General features: G+C 37.0%; 1 protein-coding gene across 1 annotated transcript in view; it reads right to left on the bottom strand.

The window, feature by feature from the left end:
- Positions 1 to 9041: 9041 nt before the first annotated feature.
- The window catches only part of MDM2 (MDM2 proto-oncogene), a 28133-nt gene continuing 16192 nt past the window's right edge, over positions 9042 to 20982 (bottom strand). Inside the window, exons 6-11 of the mRNA XM_007953391.2 lie at positions 19242 to 19309; positions 19014 to 19110; positions 17271 to 17431; positions 12069 to 12224; positions 11445 to 11522; positions 9042 to 9611 (exon numbers count right to left, since the gene is read on the bottom strand). Coding sequence (XP_007951582.1) covers positions 9042 to 9611; positions 11445 to 11522; positions 12069 to 12224; positions 17271 to 17431; positions 19014 to 19110; positions 19242 to 19309 — 1130 coding nt within the window. The remainder of the gene's footprint in view (positions 9612 to 11444; positions 11523 to 12068; positions 12225 to 17270; positions 17432 to 19013; positions 19111 to 19241; positions 19310 to 20982) is intronic.

Here is a 20982-nt window from a genome sequence, read left to right as displayed (position 1 = left end):
CATCCTTCAAGACTAAAGCATAGTATTTTTATGCATAGTTTTTATCTCTTAAAACTCTGAAGGATAAATAGCAAAGGATTTCAGGGCCAGAATGTGATGATTTTGTTTTCCTAAATTTTTATTGTGATTTGAGTGAAAGTTTACAGAGCAATTTCATTTTCCATATAGCAGTTCATACATATTTTATTTCATACATTGACTGTAATTTCCCATTATGTAACAGCTCTCTTTCCATCTCCTCCCCATAGTTACCTCTTCCCTGTGTCCTTCCCTCCCATGCACTCTTGCCCCCCAAGCAGTTCCCTGTGCATATACTGCGCCCTTCTGTTCTCCTATGATTGATCTCTCCAAGGAGTATATCTACCTTATATAAATGTTCAGCCCATATGCTGGTCTTGTATTTGGTTGGAAGCCACAGGATTTCAATTCCAGACCTGAAGGGCAACTAGGGGCATAGTCTCAGGGGTTTCATCAAGCTCTATCAGACCTTTATATATAATTTTGAGTTTTGTTCCACATCATTCTCCCACTCTGTCCAGGATCTCCTACACAGATCCCTCTCCAAGTGATTGACAGTGGTAGCAGAGCACCATCTATTTCTTCTGCTCTCATGGTCATATAGGCTGAGGATCGCATGGTCTACCAGTTCCTTGAACTAACTGTTCCCATGGATCTTTGGTTTTCTTCATTTTTTTTATTTTGCTCTGGATGAGGAGAGAACCATCGTTGCATCTAGGTGGCCACTTGCAAGCTTTTAAGATCCCAGTCGCTACTCACCAAAGTAGGATGTTACACCAGTTGAGCCTGATGTCCCCTGGGACCATGGTCCTGAGCCCACAGGCCCAACTATTCGCTCTCTCCGGGTACCTGGCTGTGGCCAAGAAGTCACCACAATTTTATCCCTTGTCAGCTCTACTATATGCCTGGACATTTCTTACAGAACATAAAAATATGCTTGTAGAAACATTGTCTGCCAAATCTATACATGGTCATGGGCACACTCCCCACTGCCTAGACATACCTAATAGTTCAGTCTGTCCACCCATCTATCCATCCGTATAGCGATGTTTGCCTTCACTGACAATGCAGTATTGTATGTGCAAAAGGGTTCACCTTTGTGGTCTGTACCTCCCATGCACCTCTATGTCTTCCTCTTCCTCAATGCCACTGTGTTGATCACTCACAGAATGTGATGCTTTTTGGTTTGTAACAACCAAGACTATAACTTTTCTAGGAGTCTTACTATTAGTGGATACCTTCACAGTCCTCTCCACCCACATGGCACTTCCCCCTTATTAAAAAGTGATTATCCAGGGAGACAGCTGGGGAAGGGAAGAGTACATGGGAGGGAAGGGCACAGGGCAGAGGTAACTATGGGGAGGAAATGGGAAGAGAGCTGTTACATTGTGGAGAATTGCAGCCAATGTCTTCAAACAAAATGTGCATGAACTGCTGTATGGAAAATGAATTTGCTCTGTAAACTTTCACCCAAATCACAGTAAAAATGTATGTATGTACGTATAAATAAATAAATAGCCTACTTATCTCTGAAGAGATCTGGTCTTCTCCTATGCTTCTTAGAGCAAACAAGTAAATCTGTGAGAAAAGGTAAAAAGGGCATTTTTGAAATAGAAAATGGTGTTTTGTAAGATAAGCTTCCCAAATTCTGTTACAATTCTGACAACATCTCTATTTTTTTGCACATAGGAAAATTAGCTTCAAAAGGCAATTCATTATTTCATTAGGTTTTTTTTTTTTTTCACCCATTAAGTAATCTACTCCTCGGAAGGAAGGTTGAGCAATCCTACTTCCGTAGTGATACTGCCTCGGAAACCCAAGGAGGGGTCGCTATGAGTCGGGGCCGACTCGACGGCAAACAACAACAACAACAACAATCTACTCCAGACACAGTATTTTTTTCAGGATGCTTTTTAAAAATTGTCCTTTCCCAATTTAATGACAGACAACCCAATCAAAAAATGGGCAAAAGACCTGAAGGGGCATTTCAGCAAAGAAGATATTTAAATGGCAAAAAAAGCCCATGTAAAGATGTCAGCTCAATGTCATTAGCCATTTCAAAACCAAATCAAACCTAGTGCCATCAATGCTGACTCATTGTGACCCTATAGGACAGAGCAGAGCTGCCCAAAAGGGGTTTCCAAGGCTGTAAATCTTCATGCAGACTGCCTCATCTTTCTCCTGCAGCGTAGCTGGGGGAGTTCGAACCACCAACCTTTTGTTTAGCAGCCAAATGCTTTAATCACAGCACCACCAGAGCTCCTTCCTTAGCCATTAGGAAAATGCAAATCAAAACTACAAGGAGATGTGACCTCACCTCCATTAGAATGGTAATCATCAAGAAAACAGGTGCTGAGGAGAATGTGGAAAAATCCACTGCTGGTGAGAATGTAAAATGGTGCAGCCACTGTGGAAAAGAGATTGGTAGTTCTTCAAAAATTTGCACATGGAATTACCACATGACCCGGCCATCCCAAACACCCAAAGAATTGAATACAGAAACGTGTACACCAATGTTCACAGCAGTACTTTTCCTAACAGCCAAAAGGTAGAAACTGAAATGTCTATTAATAGATTAAATGTGGTACACACAAAAAATGGAGTATTACTCACCCATAAAGAGAAATGAAGTCCTGATTCATAAAACATGGATGAACCTTGAAAACATGTTGAATGAAATAACTGTCAGAAAAGAACAAACATTGGTTTCACTTCCCTAAACAAATAGTTAGAAACCAAAGATCCTCAGTGGTTACCAGGGGTGGAAATAGGGAGGGGAGAAGGAAGAACTTTTGCTTAGGAGGCATGGAGTTTATGTCAATGGCGGTGGAATAACTCAGAAAAGGATGAGGATATTGGTTGCACAGTATGAAGACTGTCATCAATGTCCCTGAGTTTCACATGCAGACATTGTTCAATTGGTCAATGTTCTGGTATGCATATTTTACCACAAAAACAAACAAACTCACTGCCCTCAAGTCAGATCCGACTCATAGTGACCCCTCCTTGGGTTTCCAAGGCATATCACTAGGAAGTAGATTGCCCAACCTTCCGAGGAGTAGCTGGTGGGTTTGAACTGCCAGCCTTCTGGTTAGCAGTCAAGTGCCTTAGGCACTATGCCACCAGAGCTCCCTATTTTACCACACACACACACACACACACACACACACAAAAGGAAAAAAAAAATTGTCCTTTCCTCTTCTTTACTGCATCACTGCTTTCATTACATTAATATCTTTTACTGAGTGGCTACTGTGTACACAATGCATTCTATAAGGCAGTAGGCAAAGGAGGAGATTACAATCTGCTTGTGGAGAAAAGGAAAAAATATAAGTATGTCAGGGAATAAATAGAAATGTGAACCGAGTACCTTGAAACAATGCAGAAAGGCTATCTGAGCTGTGTGTTGGAAGCGATTATGGGTATAAATGGATGTAAGAAAAAATATTAAACAATTGCCATTTATTAAAGTGCTTGTTGCTGTGTGCCATCCAATCAATTCCAACTCAGTGACAGAGCAGAATGGCTCCATAGGGTTTCCAATGCTATAATCTTCACTGGAGCAGACTGCCACATCTTTCTCCCACAGAGGTTGGCAGGTTCAAACTGCCTATCTTCTGGTTGGCAGCCAAGCACTTAACCACTGTGCCACAAGGGTTCCTTATGAAAGTGCTTACTACTTGCCAGACCCCATCTTAGGCTCTATAGCTCTATTACCTCTAATTCCGAGGACTCTAAGCAAGTAAATATCAGATCTGTGATTTCAATGTAACCCTTCTCACTACAGAATAAAAATAAAATCAAGTCATGTGAGAGTCAGGAGCTTATGAACTTTGTTGCAGTAAAAAGGGTTTTTGAGAATGCCTTCCATTTTAGAGAGAGCTCAAAGGCCAAAAAGGCCCCAACATCTCACCTGTTATCCTACCAAACCAAAACCAAACTCACTGCTGTCCAAGCGGCTCCAGTTCACAGTGACCTCTCCTTGGGTTTCCAAGGCGATTATCACTAACGAAGCAGATTGCCCAATCTTCCTTCCAAGGAGTGGCTGGGGGGTTTGAACTACCAGCTTTCTGGTTAGCCATCAAATGCCTTAGGCACTACACCACCAGAGCTCCTATATTATCCAAGAAGCAACAGAATTAATAAACACTTTTTTCAATATTTAAATCAGGGAAGTGACATAAAGGTATCTATAAATCTATAAATGAACCAAAAATAGGGGAGATCAAAGACAGGGAATTCAGAAAGATGTCACTATGATCTAGGAGAAAGGTCTAATAAAGGGTGGTGGCCTGGGAAGGTGTGAGCTAAAATACAAAAGTACTAAAACCTAATGCTCAGAAATAAATGAAGGCCACCTAACATGACAAAAAGTCAAAATCACTGCCATGGAGTCAATTCGACTCATAGCGACCCTTCCTTGGGTTTCCAAGGCAGTATCTCTACGGAAGCAGATTGCCCAATCCTCCTTCCGAGGAGTGGCTGGTAGGTTTGAACCACCAGCCTTCTGGTTAGCAGTCAAATGCCTTAGGAACTAGGCCACCAGAGCTCCATCTAACATGACAGTAATGGATAAAACAGAAGAAACTGAAATTTGGGAACTAGGAATGTGAAAGATACTACTTTGATAAATTATCTTTAATCTGTTGGCTGCTTTAAACACGCAGTTATATTCTGCAGGAAGCAGAGAGGTGAGACTGAAAAAAGGGTGAGAGGAGAATTTTAGCCATGTTTCAATTATCACTCCCTCCCACGTGGGAAGAGAGCTGTCACATTGTAGGGAACTGCAGTCAGTGTCATGAGATAAAACGTGTATGGACTGCTGCATGGAAAATGTATTTGTTCTGTAAACTTCCCCCCAAGTTACAATAAAAATTAAACAAAAATCACTCCCTCCTGAAAACCATCAATTACGGTTTTTAGCTGCTCCACAGAAGATGGAGCAATCTACCTCTGTAAAGATTTACCACCTTGGAAACCCAATAGGGGTTGCTGTGAGTTGGAATACACTTGATGACAATGAGTTGGGGGTTTTTTAATCCAATATTACTCTACTAGCATTTAAATATATCAATCATTTCAAAGGCACTAACCATAATAATATATTCCAAAACACATGGGGTCTCTTCCCATCTGCTTATCACTTCACTACTCTTGTTTTGACTATTTCCTGCTGCTTTTTATTAGTTCCATTCTGGTAGCAGTGAATTTTAAATTTAAAATATTCAACATTTCCAGGCATCTTCTACATCCTGGTGCTTTCATATATTTTATCCCTTAAAACATTATCTGTAAATATTAAAAAAAAATTTATATAATTGATAGGCAATATGGCCACAAATGTAAACAACCGGTACTTCTGTAAGTTGAAGAATATTAAATATTAAATTAAAATCCACTTAGAACCCAGACCACCAAAGTGCAACTATAAACTTCACGATGCAATGCCATGGTAACTTGCATTTATAATCACGAACCTAGAGATCTACACACTAATTGGTATTTTTAAAATCCTTATTAGACATAAAAATAAAAAACTAAACAGGATGATGCCAATACCTAATCCTGGTCTGGCTTTGGGACCCACATGTCTCTGCTTCAAAGGTCCCACTGCTTTGAATCATTCAGTAAATTCTGCCTGAACACTTATATACATGATTGATAAACAAGGGTGTCAGCCTCATGGATTTTAGTTTCATAGGTGATACAGAGGAGCAAACAGGCAATTAATCCCATTAGGGCTTTTCATGCCATCACAGGGTGTGCAGCCCTACCTAGCTCCCATCCATGTCCCTGCTACATTCTTCTGGGACTGTTCACTACTTTGACTTGTTGAAAAATCACTTAAGCCAGTCTGCCACATGGTGGCACAAGCAAGCAGAACTGAGAGAAAACGCCACTTGCCAGCTCCACTTAGTTACATCATTCTCTCAAGCTGCTCTTATTTTCCACGTCTGGGAGGCTCCCAGACACCATCATGCTGCCCAGTGACACGTACACTTCCAGAGCGGTCAGATATGGCCATGCGAAACAAAGACACATATTCTGAGTACCCAAATAGATAAGATTCAAACAGCACTTTTATTTTAACAAAGTTGTCCTGAATATGAAAATATTAGGTGTTTATAAGGGCCAATAATCACAGTCTTGAAAACTTTTTAATCATTAAATAAAGCATTTCTTTCTGAAATAATAAATACATGCACACTAATAGACCCAGACATTTAGAAAATCAAAACATTAAGAATCCGTATTTAGGCAGAATGAGATTCCATTTGCATAGATTTGAATGTTTTGAACACAGCATAATCACTGCATATGACTCTGCATAATCATCTGTACAGTTTATAATTTCATTTATACTACCAGCTCTCCTCGAAAAGGATTACTTCTTAGTTCTAGTTGGAAATATAAAATCCAAAAATTAATAAAGCTATACTGTATCTGAAAACACTTTGGCTAAAGTACTAATACCCTCAGCCATGTTTCCTACTAGCATATACAATGGTTAAGTCGGGGGGCGGGGTGTGTGTGTGAAGTTTTCAACAATCTACTGCTAGTAACTAGCACACATATATGGCTGTATAAAAATTATCCTTCTACTCCAAAATTTTAATTTTACTGTCCTCATCTTGAGTATGGACAACTGTCATACACAGGAGAAAAACAGAGGGCTTTTAAATAAAAACCCAATTTCATTTGACTAAAGCTTTGGTTATACATATTATTTAGCTGAAGACTCATTTATATATAAATCAGGAAGTTAATCTACAGAGTTGATATTTTAGACCCTGCCACTCCTGAAGGAAAGTGACACATAATTCACAGATAATTTAGAGAAAGTTATAACCTTTCCAGGTGGTTTTAAAATTAACTGTTACGTTTACCTCATTTCTGAATTCATCTTCCTGAATTCACTGATTTCTAAAACTGGCCTTAAACAAAGGTCTGAAACTATCAGGTACCATACGACCCAGGCACAAAAAGGTACTTCAAAGGGTCTCAGAACTGTTGTTCACATAGGAAAACAATCAATTCCCACTAAATTCAGAAATAAAATGTTGAAAAGGCCTGGTATCCCAGTTTGGTCCCTTCCCACTCCCCCACCCCCAGGACAACTCCATATTCTACTACCTAGTGCCCTTTAAGAGTTTTGTTGTAGGTAAACGACAGCTAAGACTTTATTTTTTGTGAAAATATGCACAGCTGATCATACCTCATTCAACAGTTTTGACATGTACAGTTTAATGACAATGGTTAATTCTTCACTCGTCACCATTCTCGTATCTCCTCCCCTATTATTCCATCACCATTGACTCAGACTCATTGCCCCATCAACTACTCATCTATGCTTTAGTTACTGCTGTCCATCTGATCTGATATAGATTAATTCTTTAAAAAAGTGCATTTTTCAAGGCGAGCATTCTTTATTAAGTCAGCTCAACTGTTTAGTTCAGAGAGGACTTCAAGGAAGTTTCAGTTCAAGGTAAAAAACTTTCGGAGGGCAAAATCCTGGGTTTTCTCACAGCTTCAATGGATTTAAAAAAAAAAAAAAAAAGATTCTGTAACAGTCTGTATCAGAAATTTGAAATTCTGAGTCCTTATAAAAAAAAGTTCACTAATCACAGCCAGGCACCATCCAGTTCTTGTCTCACGGCAAAAGAGGCAATAGTCCGTGAAGGCAACTAGACCTGCAGTCCAATTCCTTCTCCAGTTCCTAGGTCTCTTTCCTCTGCTGCTCCAGGCAAAAAGACCAACTGTTCTATCTTGGATGGCTTCTCACAAGCTTTTAAGACTCCAAACACTGGTCACAGAACTGGGGGGTAAAACTGAAACTCTGAAAACAGTGTTAGGCCAAGGGTTGGATAGTCCCACAAAGCCATGACCCTAAGTCTTTGAACCAAGAGAATTTATCCCAGGAGGTGTTTGGTTGTACTCAAGTAGTATGAGCAAATGCATCTTTTTTTTTTTGGGGGGGGGGGGCAGGTTGCTGACGTTATTAAATTACAACATTTGTCATTCTGCCCTTTTTCTGGTATAAAACTTATCAAGATATCAGTTATTTTGGTCAAGCTGCATAACCATTACCCTAATTGATGCCAATTTTCCCATCACCATATAGATATAAACTCACTACCTTCCTAGAGAATGATTCCCTCTCTTCCCCTTCCTGGGAAGTGCTAACATAAGTGAGGTCATATGATATCTGTGCTTTTATGATCAACTTATTCCATTCAGCATAATGTCTTCAAAGATCATCCATGTTGTAACATGCATCAGGACTTTTTTTTTTAATGGCTGAGTAGTAGTCACTGTATGTATTTATATTTTGTTTATCCACTCATTGGTCAATGGGCACTTGATTGTTTCCACCTTTTTACTACTGTGAACAGTGCTGCTATGAACCAAGGTGTACACAGACTTCTCAATTGACAACATCACCCCCCTTAATTACCATCCACATCCTTTCCTATGTGAAAGAGATTAGAGAATAAAAAGTAGTTTTAGTTAGCACCAAATATTACTACCAATTTCTTTTTTATTGATAGGAATATTTTAAGAGGTTCTAAGAGCAGAGAAACCAAGGACTAGACTGAAAGGTTTAAGAGTATCTAAAATTTAAATATTAAATCTTTCATACAAACCTATCTCTTTACATGAAAATTCTAAATAAATTAAGTTTAATGTCCTACTTATAAAAAAATCAGATACTTCTCATTTAAGATGAAAATAATTTAAAACATGAAAGGATGAGGTAAAGAATGAGCTAAAAATCCAATTCAAATTGTATTAAAATCCCAATATAAACAGAAGTGAAATTTTCCTAAAAGAAAGTGAATATTCACTATCTCCCCCCAAAAAATTAGATAATTTACACTTAAGAAATCAATATGGACTGAGATATTTTCTCACTTTATGTATTTAAAAAAATAAAAATAAATTTAATGTTGCCAAAATATCTATCTGCATTTTTAGGTTTACAGAGATAGAAATATATAAATCCACTTTTACAGACAGGTCTATTAGAGGAAATAAGTTAACACAATCATCTGAATTGGTTGTCTACATACTGGACAGGGCTTATTTCTTTTTTTTAGCTTCTTCGCACACGTGAAGCATGCCATAAGATGTCCTGTTTTGCCATGGACGATGCAACCATTTTTAGGTCGATCTTGGCAAATCACACAAGGTTCAGTGGCAATCGGGCGAGATCTAGACTCTACACTTTCTTCTTTGCCTTGTGTTTCTTCCCTGTCAAATTCTCTGACATCTTGGCTGCTACAAATGATGCTACTAGAAGTTGATGGCTGAGAATAGTCCTCACTTTCTTGACACTGGGCTTGTGTTATACTATCATCATTTTCGTCAACACATGACTCTTTGGAGTCATTCACTGTCATTTTTTTACAATCAGGAACATCAAAGCCCTCTTCTACTTGTGTTGTGTTTTCTAGTTTGGTGCTGTCAGGAATTTTCTCTTTATCTTTCCTTTTATCTTCAGGAAGCCAGTTCTCACGAAGTGCCCAACATCTATTACAATGTGGTGGAAGAGGAGGATTCATTTCATTGCATGAAGTACACTTCCAATAGTCCTTCAATGAAATGAGAGAGAGAGTAACTAACTTCTGTAACCCTTTAATAACTGGTCACAGCAATGTTAACAACCTTAGTATGTCTACAATAAAACATTATCACACAACACAATTTTCAGCATTTTATGCTTTATATAAAACATTCAATGTACAACACTGATCTCTCCTCAAGTATGAGATTTTTAAGTACATTTTTTCCCAGCCATACCATCCTGGAGCACTGAAAATGTATTATTCCCTGTAATATTCACCACCACTCTGAAATTATTTGTTCACAGACACAGATAAACACAGTTGTCTGTTTAGCTGAAGCAAGTGCTATGGGATCTTTCACTCTGTAATAAGATCTGTACCTACTCATTTAGAGGCTGAAATCTGGATTCTGTCCCCAGAGTGTAGCCAATCAATCTGGAGAAAACTGGCCTTCCAAAGAAAGACCAAAAGCACCCAATCCTCCATACACTAGGATTGCCTCAACTGTGCTCTAAAGCCAGGGCTCAACTGAATGTTTTCCAATTCCATTCACCAGGGAAATGCTCATTCTTCTCAGACATCTTTGCCAGCTAAAACCTATCATCCTAGGTCACTATCCAACATGTATTTCTTTTATTTGTCTATCCTTTTCTGTGTTCTCATCTCTGTAATGACTCTATGCTTCTCCTTTATTCCAACTTTTCTCACAAACAACTATCATGAAATCTGGGTAACAAACTCCCCATTACCACCAGCCTCTTTACTGAGCAGATCCTTATCTCCTTGCCTTAACTGAAGCATGGTTCCTGCCTGAGGATACTGCACATGTAAATTTTGTCAGAGGATGTCCTTCCTTACAAATGCCTGACAAACAAGATAGTAGCAATAAGGGTAGAGACTTTGTTCTCCTGTACCAGTTCTTCAAAGTTGTCAAAAGTAGGTCTCCACTAGCTGATCAAACCAAAGACAATTGTTTTGCAATATAAGGAAAAAAAGGTGCTTCAGAGAGCCTATATCGGAAGATTTAGGTCTAAAACATTTCATTCATCTTGACAACTGAATCAGCTAATTACTTGACTTATTACTTTCTAATAGAACAAAAATTTAAGATTTGCAATTTTACTTTTTTGCATTTTAATATTTGTTTCCAACTCAGAAAACAAAAGGGACTTATTTCCTATTGTTATGTGCCATCGAGTCAGACCCGACTCATAGTGACCCCTCCTTGGGTTTCCGAGGCAGTAACACTACGGAAGTAGATTGCCCCATCTTCCTTCTGAGGAGTGGCTGGTGGGTTTGAACCGCCAGCCTTCTGGTTAGCAGTCAAGTGCCTTAGGCACTACGCTACCAGAGCTCCCTATTTCCTATTAAGAGATAATAAAAGGCAAAATTAAGCACAAAAGCAGTAATACTTTGCATAAAAAAATCACACTTTGAATACCTCAGAAATCCAATGAAGCATGCGATGTAAACATTTAAGTTCTACTTTCTTTAATGGTAAATCTTACCACATTCCCTAAAACAAGTCAGTATTAAAAATGTTTACATTCAGCAAAATGGGCAAAATGTTGGTAACTGTTAAAGCTGTGTTATAAATTCACTGGAGACACTGTATCCTATGCTGCACATACTTGAAATTTTCCAAAATAAAGTTCTTTAAAGATTCAAATTCCAAGATATAAAACTAAAAAATACAGCAACAGATTCTAACACAACAAATAAAGTACAATAATGCCTTAAGTCTGATATTTTAACTTTATAAAAATTCCCTCATTTCAGTTGGTACACTTGACCTCAGTCAAGTCTAATCTTGACCTCAGTGTCATTTTTGATTCCTTAAAAAAGTAGATGTCCACTTACAGCTAAGGAAATCTCAGGATCATCTTCAAATGAATCTGTATCACTCTCATCTGCCTGATACACGGTAACTCGATAAACCTAGTAAGACAAAATCCATCATCATCAATTCATTACCATGTTTTCTTTGATTTGAAAGGACTCTTAGTGGTTAAGTCCTAAAACAAGTGTCTACTACTGCATATGAGAAATTCCGAGACAATGGTCAAAATGGTGGAGTAAGCGTGAAAAGGGAGAAATGGAGGAGAGTGAAATCTTTGCCCACCACAGTAGAAAGCCAATAGATAGAATGTTTAAAATGAATACAGCAAAAAATTCAGTACAAGCATTTTTATTTTATAAATATGGAAGTACTAAATAACAGTGGAAATAGTGACAAATGATAAAGGTAAGAATATTTTTAAAAATGAATAAGCCATTATAAGAATTCTCATTAAGGCTCTTGACTTCTTGGCATTAGTTATGAGAATGATAAATCATATAATAAGGAACTACAAAAGTTTCAAATACACAACCGACACTCTAGTCTGAATAAATTAAAAGACAAGGATTCAGTATTTCCATTTTAACAAAACTATTAAATATGGAAAATATTTAACCACTTTCTAATTAGATGAAAAAACCTACCTCATCATCTTCATCTGAGAGTTCTTGTCCTTCTTCACTAAGATTATAATCTTCTGAATCAAGAGATTCAACTTCAAATTCTACACTGAATTGGTCTGAAACTGAATCCTGGTCCAACCAATCACCAGAATGTTCACTTACACCAGCATCCAGATCCTAAAAGAAAAAAGGTGACTTAATATATATTACCTCTTGACCTCTATAACAGTTTCCTAATTCATCCCTGTGCCTCTATTTCCTCCTCGAAGCCAACTTGCAGTAGATCAAGACTCTGGGTTATCACTGTATTATTTCTCTATTCAAACCCATTACCTAAAGGAAAAAGGCCAAAGCCTCTTAGCATTCAAGTACATACATAGTATAACAATCTTAACATCTTCATGTTATTTCCAATTAGACACATACCTTCTACTAAATATGGATAACCCAGCTAGTTCTAAATTATTTCCTAAACCAATCTTGGCAGTTTAAACTTCCCATTTACCTTCTCTACGTGGAATAACTCAATAGTTTCTAAACACTACTTATCTTTTTTGCCAAACCCTTTGAATTATTTTTAATGTAAGAGTATCATATATTCTAACACATAAATTATACAACATGTAATTTTGCATGCATGTTTCCCATCTGAATCATAAACACTGTGAGCACTAATTATCTTTGTTGCATTCACACAGATTGGTAGAATGCTAGCTACTAGACACACAATAATTATGAGGTTTTTTTTTTTTTAACTTTTTGTTGTGATTTGGGTGGAAATTTATAGAGCAAATTAGTTTTCATTCAACAATTCATACACAATTTTATTTTGTGACATTGACTGCAATCCTCACAATGTAACAGCACTCTTTCTACTTCCTCCTTATGTTTACTATTTTTCCATTCATCCTTTTTTCCTATCACTTCCTGACTAACTAGATCACTAGAGATTTATTTTTTTAAGTGAACACTGAGAATAGCTTCTCTTAAAGAGCTTTCACACTTAATTTTCTTATTTTTTATCTTCAAAATTTTGTATCTGCTTATCTGATTCCTTATCTTAGGGCTTTTGTTAATAGTATTAAGAACCCAGTAAGATTTTCAGTCCCATAATCTTTGCTGTCAGTGGCTAAGGTTAGGGCCATATTCAAAGCAAAGTACACTAAACAGCTAGAATTGGAGAAAGCACATTGGTGCAAAAGTCAGAACACAGTCTATTCAAGATTTACCAGTAACCAACCTCTAAAGACACAGCTATCTCTTCTATAAAAGAAGTTTGGGCTAAATTATCTCTATCATCTCAATCATATATAAAAACAAAAGTATATTATTTTATAACCATTGAGGGACCTTGATACTCAAAAGATTGGTTTCTAAAGTCTGTTAAAGTAATACTAAAAATGCAATCCATCAAGTTACAGCTCTGCTTTCTAATGAGGGCTCTAATTAACAATCAGGTTAGAATCACAAGTCAAGCTAGAATACAATAACATCACTAATAAGATAACCTAACTAGATACCTAAATTAACCAAACTCTAATTTTAGAATAAGGAGGTTAAATCACATGAAAACTTAAGACCTAAAAAGCATCTTCTACGACAGGGGGTCAGCAAACAGTAGCCTAGCAGCAGTCTATTTTTCAGCAAATAAAATTTTATTCGAACATAGCCATGCTCATTCATGTATCTACGGCCTATGGCTACTTTCATGTTACAAAAGTAAAATTTACTTCCTGCAACATAGACCATGACTCACTAAGTCCAAAACATTTATTATCTGGCCCTAGACAGAAAGGTTCTAGGGTACTATTAAGAAAGCAGTATTAAGAGTTGTTTTTTTAAAGTTTTGACTGATGTTCAAAAACAATGACCTAGAAAATTTTAAATATTGTTTATTTAAAAATCTTTATTCATGGAAAAAATTAGTCCAAGTGACTGGTACACCATGCGATCTTCAGCTTACGACTATGAGACCAGAAGAACTAGATGGTGCCCAACTACCACTGTCAACTACTTGGAGAGGGATCTATGTAAGAGATCCTGGATAGAGTGGCAGAACAATGTAGACCAAAACTCAAAATCATTTGGAAAAAAAGAAAAAGAAAAAGGGACCAGGTTTGCTGGTCTGATAGAGCCTGATGGAACCACTGAGACTATGGCCCACAGCTGACCTTCAGGTCTGGAATTGAACTCACACCTGTGGCTTCCAGCCAAACAAAAGAGAGGCATATGAGGTAAACATTTACACTAGGTAGATACACTCCTTGGAGAGAAAAATCATGGGAGACTAGAAGGGCTGCAAATGCACAGAGAAACAGCTCAGGGGACAGGAGTGTGTGTAGGGAAGGACATAGGGAAGAGGTAACTATGGGGAGGAAGTGAGAGGGGAGCTGTTGCATTGTGGTAAATTGTAGTCAATGTCATGAGACAAAGTGTGTGAACTGCTGCATGGAAAGTGAATTTGCTCTGTAAATTTCCACCCAAATCACAATTAAAAAATAGATAAATAGATAGACAGATAGTGGGAGAGAAAAGCATCAGTCATGCTTGATTTGGAAAGATCTTAGACTTTATACTCAGAAATCCTTGGTTTTTATCCGAATTGCATTTGTGACAATTAATTGTGGGAACCTTAAATAAGTTACTAAAAACTCCCAAGTCTTCACCCAAATCACAATAAAAAGTTACAAAAATAAAGGAAATGGGAAATCTAAAACACTAACTGAAACCAAAAAAAAAAAAAAAATTGCCAAGTCTTGGTTGTCCAATGTGTAAAATGGTGTATTAAGGTGTTAAGATAATAAAGTAAGATATACAGTGCCTAGAACATAGCCTTAGTTCCTCAATTTATCAAACTAAAAGAAAACACAGGAGAATACACTTTCCTTTAACTCTACTAAAACATTAAGAGGACGGACGGTCCCTCTTCACAAATCACTGGATGATGATATCAAATGATGACTACAACTTTTTCATGAGGTAACTAAAATGGGAGGGGGAAAAAAACAACTGGCCCTGCCAAAAGCTTTCACAACAAGAACTTAGCTTCAAATACAACAGGAATTTAATATGCAGAATACTTGTAAGAGAGTAGAACAGGACTAACAAAAGACAAAAAAAAAAAAAAGGGAAAAGAAATACCCTCTACATTGTTTTGATAAGCCATTGGCCAGTTACAAAACCAGAAAAGCCTCTAAATAACATTTAGCTAGAATTCTGATGCAACTTTAACAGAGACTGCAAGCTAAATGGGGCAGAGTATTTCTATTTTTTAACTCACTTTTAAGGCTCAAGTGAACCAAACATAAAGTATGTATACTGAAAACTATTCAATTTTCAGGATCATCACATATAATCATAAGCTGTGTTTTGCTGATAGTAGTATAATCCACTCTGAAAAAGAGTATGTTATCTTTTCACATACCCAGCTTCTTTCAGAAACCTAAGGTTAAGCAGATGAAATAACAGTCTAACTTTAAAAGTCTAAATCTGCAAATGGACAAATATCTAGTTATGCATCTAAGCTTTTTCTCAGCTAAGGGCCTTTGTATATGCTCTCCTCCTTCTACATAGAACACTATTCCCTTAAGTCTTTAGATGACAGCTCTTTTTTATCCTTCAACTATTTCTCTCTCAATTTACAAGCATTCTCCTTAGAAAAGCCTTTCATGGCCACACTGTCTGAAGTTAATCACTCTTCCACCCTTACTCCCCAATCCCGTCATTATTCACTGTCAATAACCTGCTAATTTTCATATCACTTATTAAATATTTAATTAACTGTTCACTCATAGTCTTTCTTCCCCATAAGGGCAAGGGTCATTTGATGACCACTGTATCCCAAGTGTCAAATATGGAACCCAAGAACCAAAACCAAATCAAACTCACTGCCATCAAGTCAATTCCAACTCAGCGACCCCTTTTGGGTTTCCAAGGCAGTAACCTTTATGGAAGTAGATTGCACAATCTTCCTTCTGCAGAGTGGCTGGTGGGTTTGAACTGCCAACCTTCTGGTTAGCAGTTAAATGCCTTAGGCACTACACCACCAGAGCTCAAAAGGCATTTATTTAAAGAACTCACTTTCAGGCTGAGTAGGCGCTCACCATGCCACCTAATAGCCTACATAAGTAGCAGCTCTCTTAAACAATAACTCTACAGGGTATAATCACAGATAATGCTGGAAACAACAAGAATGTATAAATATAAATAGTAAGAATGGGGCCATTATCACAATTGGTTCAGTCTCATATCTTCTAGAAAACTATGAAATCATCACTGGTATCTAGAAAAAGGATCACAAGATAGTGCCTTATCAAAAAGGAAGATTCCAATTTTAATAACATTTTAAAGACAAATGATAAGGAAGGAAACATTCCACTTGACAAGCATTCTTGTTAGTGAAAAATTCTTTACCAAACTTCTTTCAAGGTTAATTAGAAATTTTATTCCTGGCTAACAGTTTGGAATTCAGTATTAGTAATCAGAAAGCATTAATACTTTCCCAACATCCAAGCAATGAAACACCCTTATTTTACAGTCCTAGTAAATGTCTAGCCTTATGTATACAAATGTTAAGTTCAGACTACACTAACTTATTTGCTGATGGCTGTAGCTCTTATGGTGCAATGGGTAAGGCATTTGGCAGCTAACCCACCAGTTGGCAGTTCAAACCCACCAGCTGCTCTGTGGGAGGAAGATGAGGCAATCTACTTCCGTAAAGATTTATAGCTTTGGAAACCCAATGATAGACACTATGAGTCGGAATCGACTTGATGGCAGTGGGTTTGGTTTTGGTGTTGGTAATTAATATTTGTAATTTGAAAATTAAAGAAATATCTTAGAATCCAAAGATTTCTAATGAAACCAAATTTTTATTTTGATCTCTTAATTTTTAAGTGTAATTTCCAAATTTTGACCATTCTACAATCCAATCTATTTTACTATTGGTGCTGTGCCCCACAAAGATTCTCCAATATACAGGGTGGCATTAATAACTTAATATTGGTACCACTTTTATTAATATCCAATGCAACCTAGCTACCTTCTACCATTCTCCCTACATCTCCCCAAAGCCTTATTTAAAAGGAGGAAAATGTTACCACTGGGTTAAACAGCAATCTCATATCACACGTGTGTTCTATTTGTACACTTACTAAGATTACCAGAACTAGATTTCTCAAAAGAAAAGAGAGAACCTTGCTTTATTTAAAATGAGAAGATTACCGGATTTGATGGAGTTTCTGTTGACTCACTGCTACTGTTTCTTTCACGACCTATCTCCCTTATTACACACAGTGCAACACTTTCATCAAAGGAAAGGGAAACACTATCAGATCTATGGCGCTTTCTTTGTCCTTCAATGGGTAAGTCATCTGAATTTTCTTCTGGAGAGGTAAGAAAAAAAGTTAATCAATTTGCTGTACTATAATTTAATTTAAATAAAATTAAAGAGAAAAAATAGTGAATTACTACTAATAATCCAAAAGCTAACATTTTTATTGAATCTGTCCAACTGAGAGGTATACCAGAGCACTTCAAAAGCATTTAAAGGCATTTTAATCTTTCATAACTTTATCCCTAAGTCACAATAATTACATCTATCTAGAGTTTTTAACCAATCTACAATTTTTCTGTTAAGACCAAATTTCAGGATGTGAGATTTCAACTTTTATTTTTCTTAAAGAACCAAAAATGTTTAATTTGTTTAGAAGGTACACTGTTATTTTCAACAGGAATAAAAATCAATGAAAGTTGTCCATTTTAAGTAATTGTATGTGCCTTAAAAATCAGAATGTTAATCCATGTCAATGAAAGTAAAAATTGTTCGATTGCCAAATACACATACACACACATATACATATGTTGTTGTTGTTGTTATGTGCCGTCGAGTCAGCCCTGACTCATAGTGACCCCTCCTTGGGTTTCCGAGGCAGTATCACTACGGAAGTAGGATTGCCCAACCTTCCTTCCGAGGAGTGGCATATACATAACCAAAAAAAAAAAAAAAACCACCTCTCTGCTGTGGAGTTGAATCCAACTCATAGCGACCCTTCCCCTGGGTTTCCGAGGCAGTATCACTACGGAAGTAGATTGCCCAACCTTATGTATATATACATACCCATACACGTATATATGTGTGTATATATAAACATATATATATATATACACACACACACACACACACACACATATATATATGTATATATATACACCTTACTTAAAAAGTAAAAAGGCAAATGGATTGTGGAAAAAAAAAGTTAGAATTTCCAATTTGTCAGGAACATAATTTAGAGCCCTATTTAACACAACATAAAAAGAAATCTCAAGCACACTAAACATCAAGAACAAAAGACCATCAAGAACAAAACCATTCAAATATCTGTAAAAGAATATTCTTACAACAGGAGGTGGAGAAGTGAAGTATGATGTAACACCACAAAGCCTTCAAGAGACTGTTAAGATTAGACTATATTTACATGGCAAAGGTCAGCCAGAAGAAACCACTTGAAACACACAGGATAGAAAATAATGACTATCCATATTATTCAAATCCTCCTACAAATCAAGAGAAAGACAAGCTTGATTTTTAAAATAAGGTCAAAGATAAGAAAAGGCAATTCGTTAAAAAAAAAAAAAAAAAAAATGACTAAAACACATAAAAAGATCTCCAACCTCATAATGAGCAATAAAATGCAATGTGAGATGAGGTAGCATTTTTTACTCATCAGAATAACAAAAATTAAAATGACATTATCATCCAGTATCCATAAGGACTTGAGATAAAGGATACTTCTATATGCTGTTGGTAGAAGCATACAATAATAGTTCAACATTTTGAGGGCTATTTCTCTACCCTAGAGAAATACCTGCAGAGCACTTTCACTAAAACTAAAAGCACTAATAATTTCATAAGAGAAAAAACACCAGAATCCTTTCTGAATGTGCCAACTGAATATACATACATACCTGTCTCACTGATTGCTCTCCTTCTAGATGAGGTAGATGGTCTAGAAATCAAATTTGAAGATGAAGGTTTCTCTTCTTGGAACTCTTGTATATAGTCCTAAGCATTTAAGGAAGGTGGGGAAAAAAAAGACCATAGAAAAAATAAGCCTAGGAAGCCAAACATTTTTTAAGTAAACCTGTCCAATTTTCAAGAAATATTGTATGAAACTGAGAAAGTTTAAAGATTACCTTTTGATCACTCCCATCTTCAAGATGACACTTATTTTCACTCACAGATGTCCCAGAATCCAATGGTTCTGATAGAGAAGAAAAGTCCAGAATCACAAATTAGTAAAGAGCTATTTAAGAGACACTAGACTAGTACAGAACAAACCCCTTATATAATTTAACTTTCCCATAAACACTAAATGTGTATCCCCTAGGTGCCAGTTCCCATGCTAGATACTAGAAACATAAGTAATTCAATTCTAATAGAGAAGAAAGATACATAAGAGAATAACTATAAAGTACAGCAAATACACTAATTAAAGCAATATAAAATAAAGAAGCAGTGGAGAAGAGAGAGGCAATGATCATCTTGCAAGAGGTCAGGGTGTGAAGAGCAAGAAACCAGGGAAAGTTTCATAGGACACAGACATACATAGAAGGCAAGATTGGGAAAGGCCATTCCAGATTGAGGAAATCCAGGTGGAAAAGTATCCAGAAGGCAACTAACTGCCTACTGCAGGAACTACGAATAGTTCACTATTACTGAATGGAAGCACCAAAACAAAACAAAACAAAAAAATTCACTGCCATCAAATTGGTTCTGACTCATAGCTACCCCCATTGGGTTTCTGAGGCTGTCAATCTTTACAGAAGTAAATTGCCCCACCTTCCTTCCACAGAGCATCTGGTGGATTGGAATTGCTGACCTTCTGGTCAGCAGCCAAATGCCTTAACCACTACGCCACCAAAGCTCCTTCAAACATAAGCACAGTCAGATCATAAAGGATCCTCTGTGTCTTGCTCAACAGCACAAGAACATCAACAAACAGAGCTCATTCACGCTGTCATTCCCACATCATTGCCTTCTTCCCTGCTGATACTACAGAATCTCCCCTAAGGCAGTATTGCAGCCACTCACCACAGAAAATATTTAGGGCAAGAGATAAAACTTAATTTGCTAGCTCATACCATTTTATCTAGAAAGCAATAAGGAAAGGAACCCTTAAAAAGTAATTCTAAGAAGTGACAAATGACTCTCACAAAACTGAAGTAAAAGAGAACAGAGGCAAGGAAACCCAATATTAGACAACTACTGCAATAACAGAAATATAAAAGTATTAAAGCCTAAACTAAGGCTAAGGAGGATATTCAAGCAGCCAACAAACACATGAAGAAATGTTCATGATATTTAGCCATTAGAGAGATGCAAATCAAAACAACGAGATACCATCTGGCCCCAGCACTAGTAGCAAAGCTCAACAAGACAGAAAATAACAAATGCTGGAGAAGATGCAGAGAGCTTGGGACTCTCATACACTGTTGGTGGGACTGTAAAATCGTACAACCACTGTGGAAAGCAGTATGGCAACTCCTTAAAAAGTTGGAATTAGAAATACCGTTTGACCTAGCCATTCCATTTCTAGCTGTATATCCTAAAGAAGTGAGAGCCATGACAATAACAGACATATGCACACCCATGTTCATCACAGCACTATTTACAATAACAAAAAAATGGAAACAGAGGACTTCTGGTAAGATAGAGGAATAGGCAGACAAGTGACATAGACCCTCTTCAACAAAGAAAAGAAAAATCGACAGAGATACAGAAGATAATCCTGGAACCCTGAGCTTTGAAAGGAACTATATAGAAGTAGATTAGGCACCAAGTAGTGGAAAAACCTGAACGAAAACAGTGAGTAGAGAGATGGTCGGAGCTGCAGACTGTCAGCTATTCTGACGAGACCAACAGCCTGAATATTTC

Source organism: Orycteropus afer, unplaced genomic scaffold (genome assembly GCF_000298275.1).
Source record: "Orycteropus afer afer isolate SDZICR_OR568_19922 unplaced genomic scaffold, OryAfe1.0 scaffold00392, whole genome shotgun sequence".
Taxonomy (NCBI): Eukaryota; Metazoa; Chordata; class Mammalia; order Tubulidentata; family Orycteropodidae; genus Orycteropus; species Orycteropus afer.
Note: the sequence above shows the minus strand (reverse complement) of the source record. Positions and strands in the feature narration are given on the sequence as shown.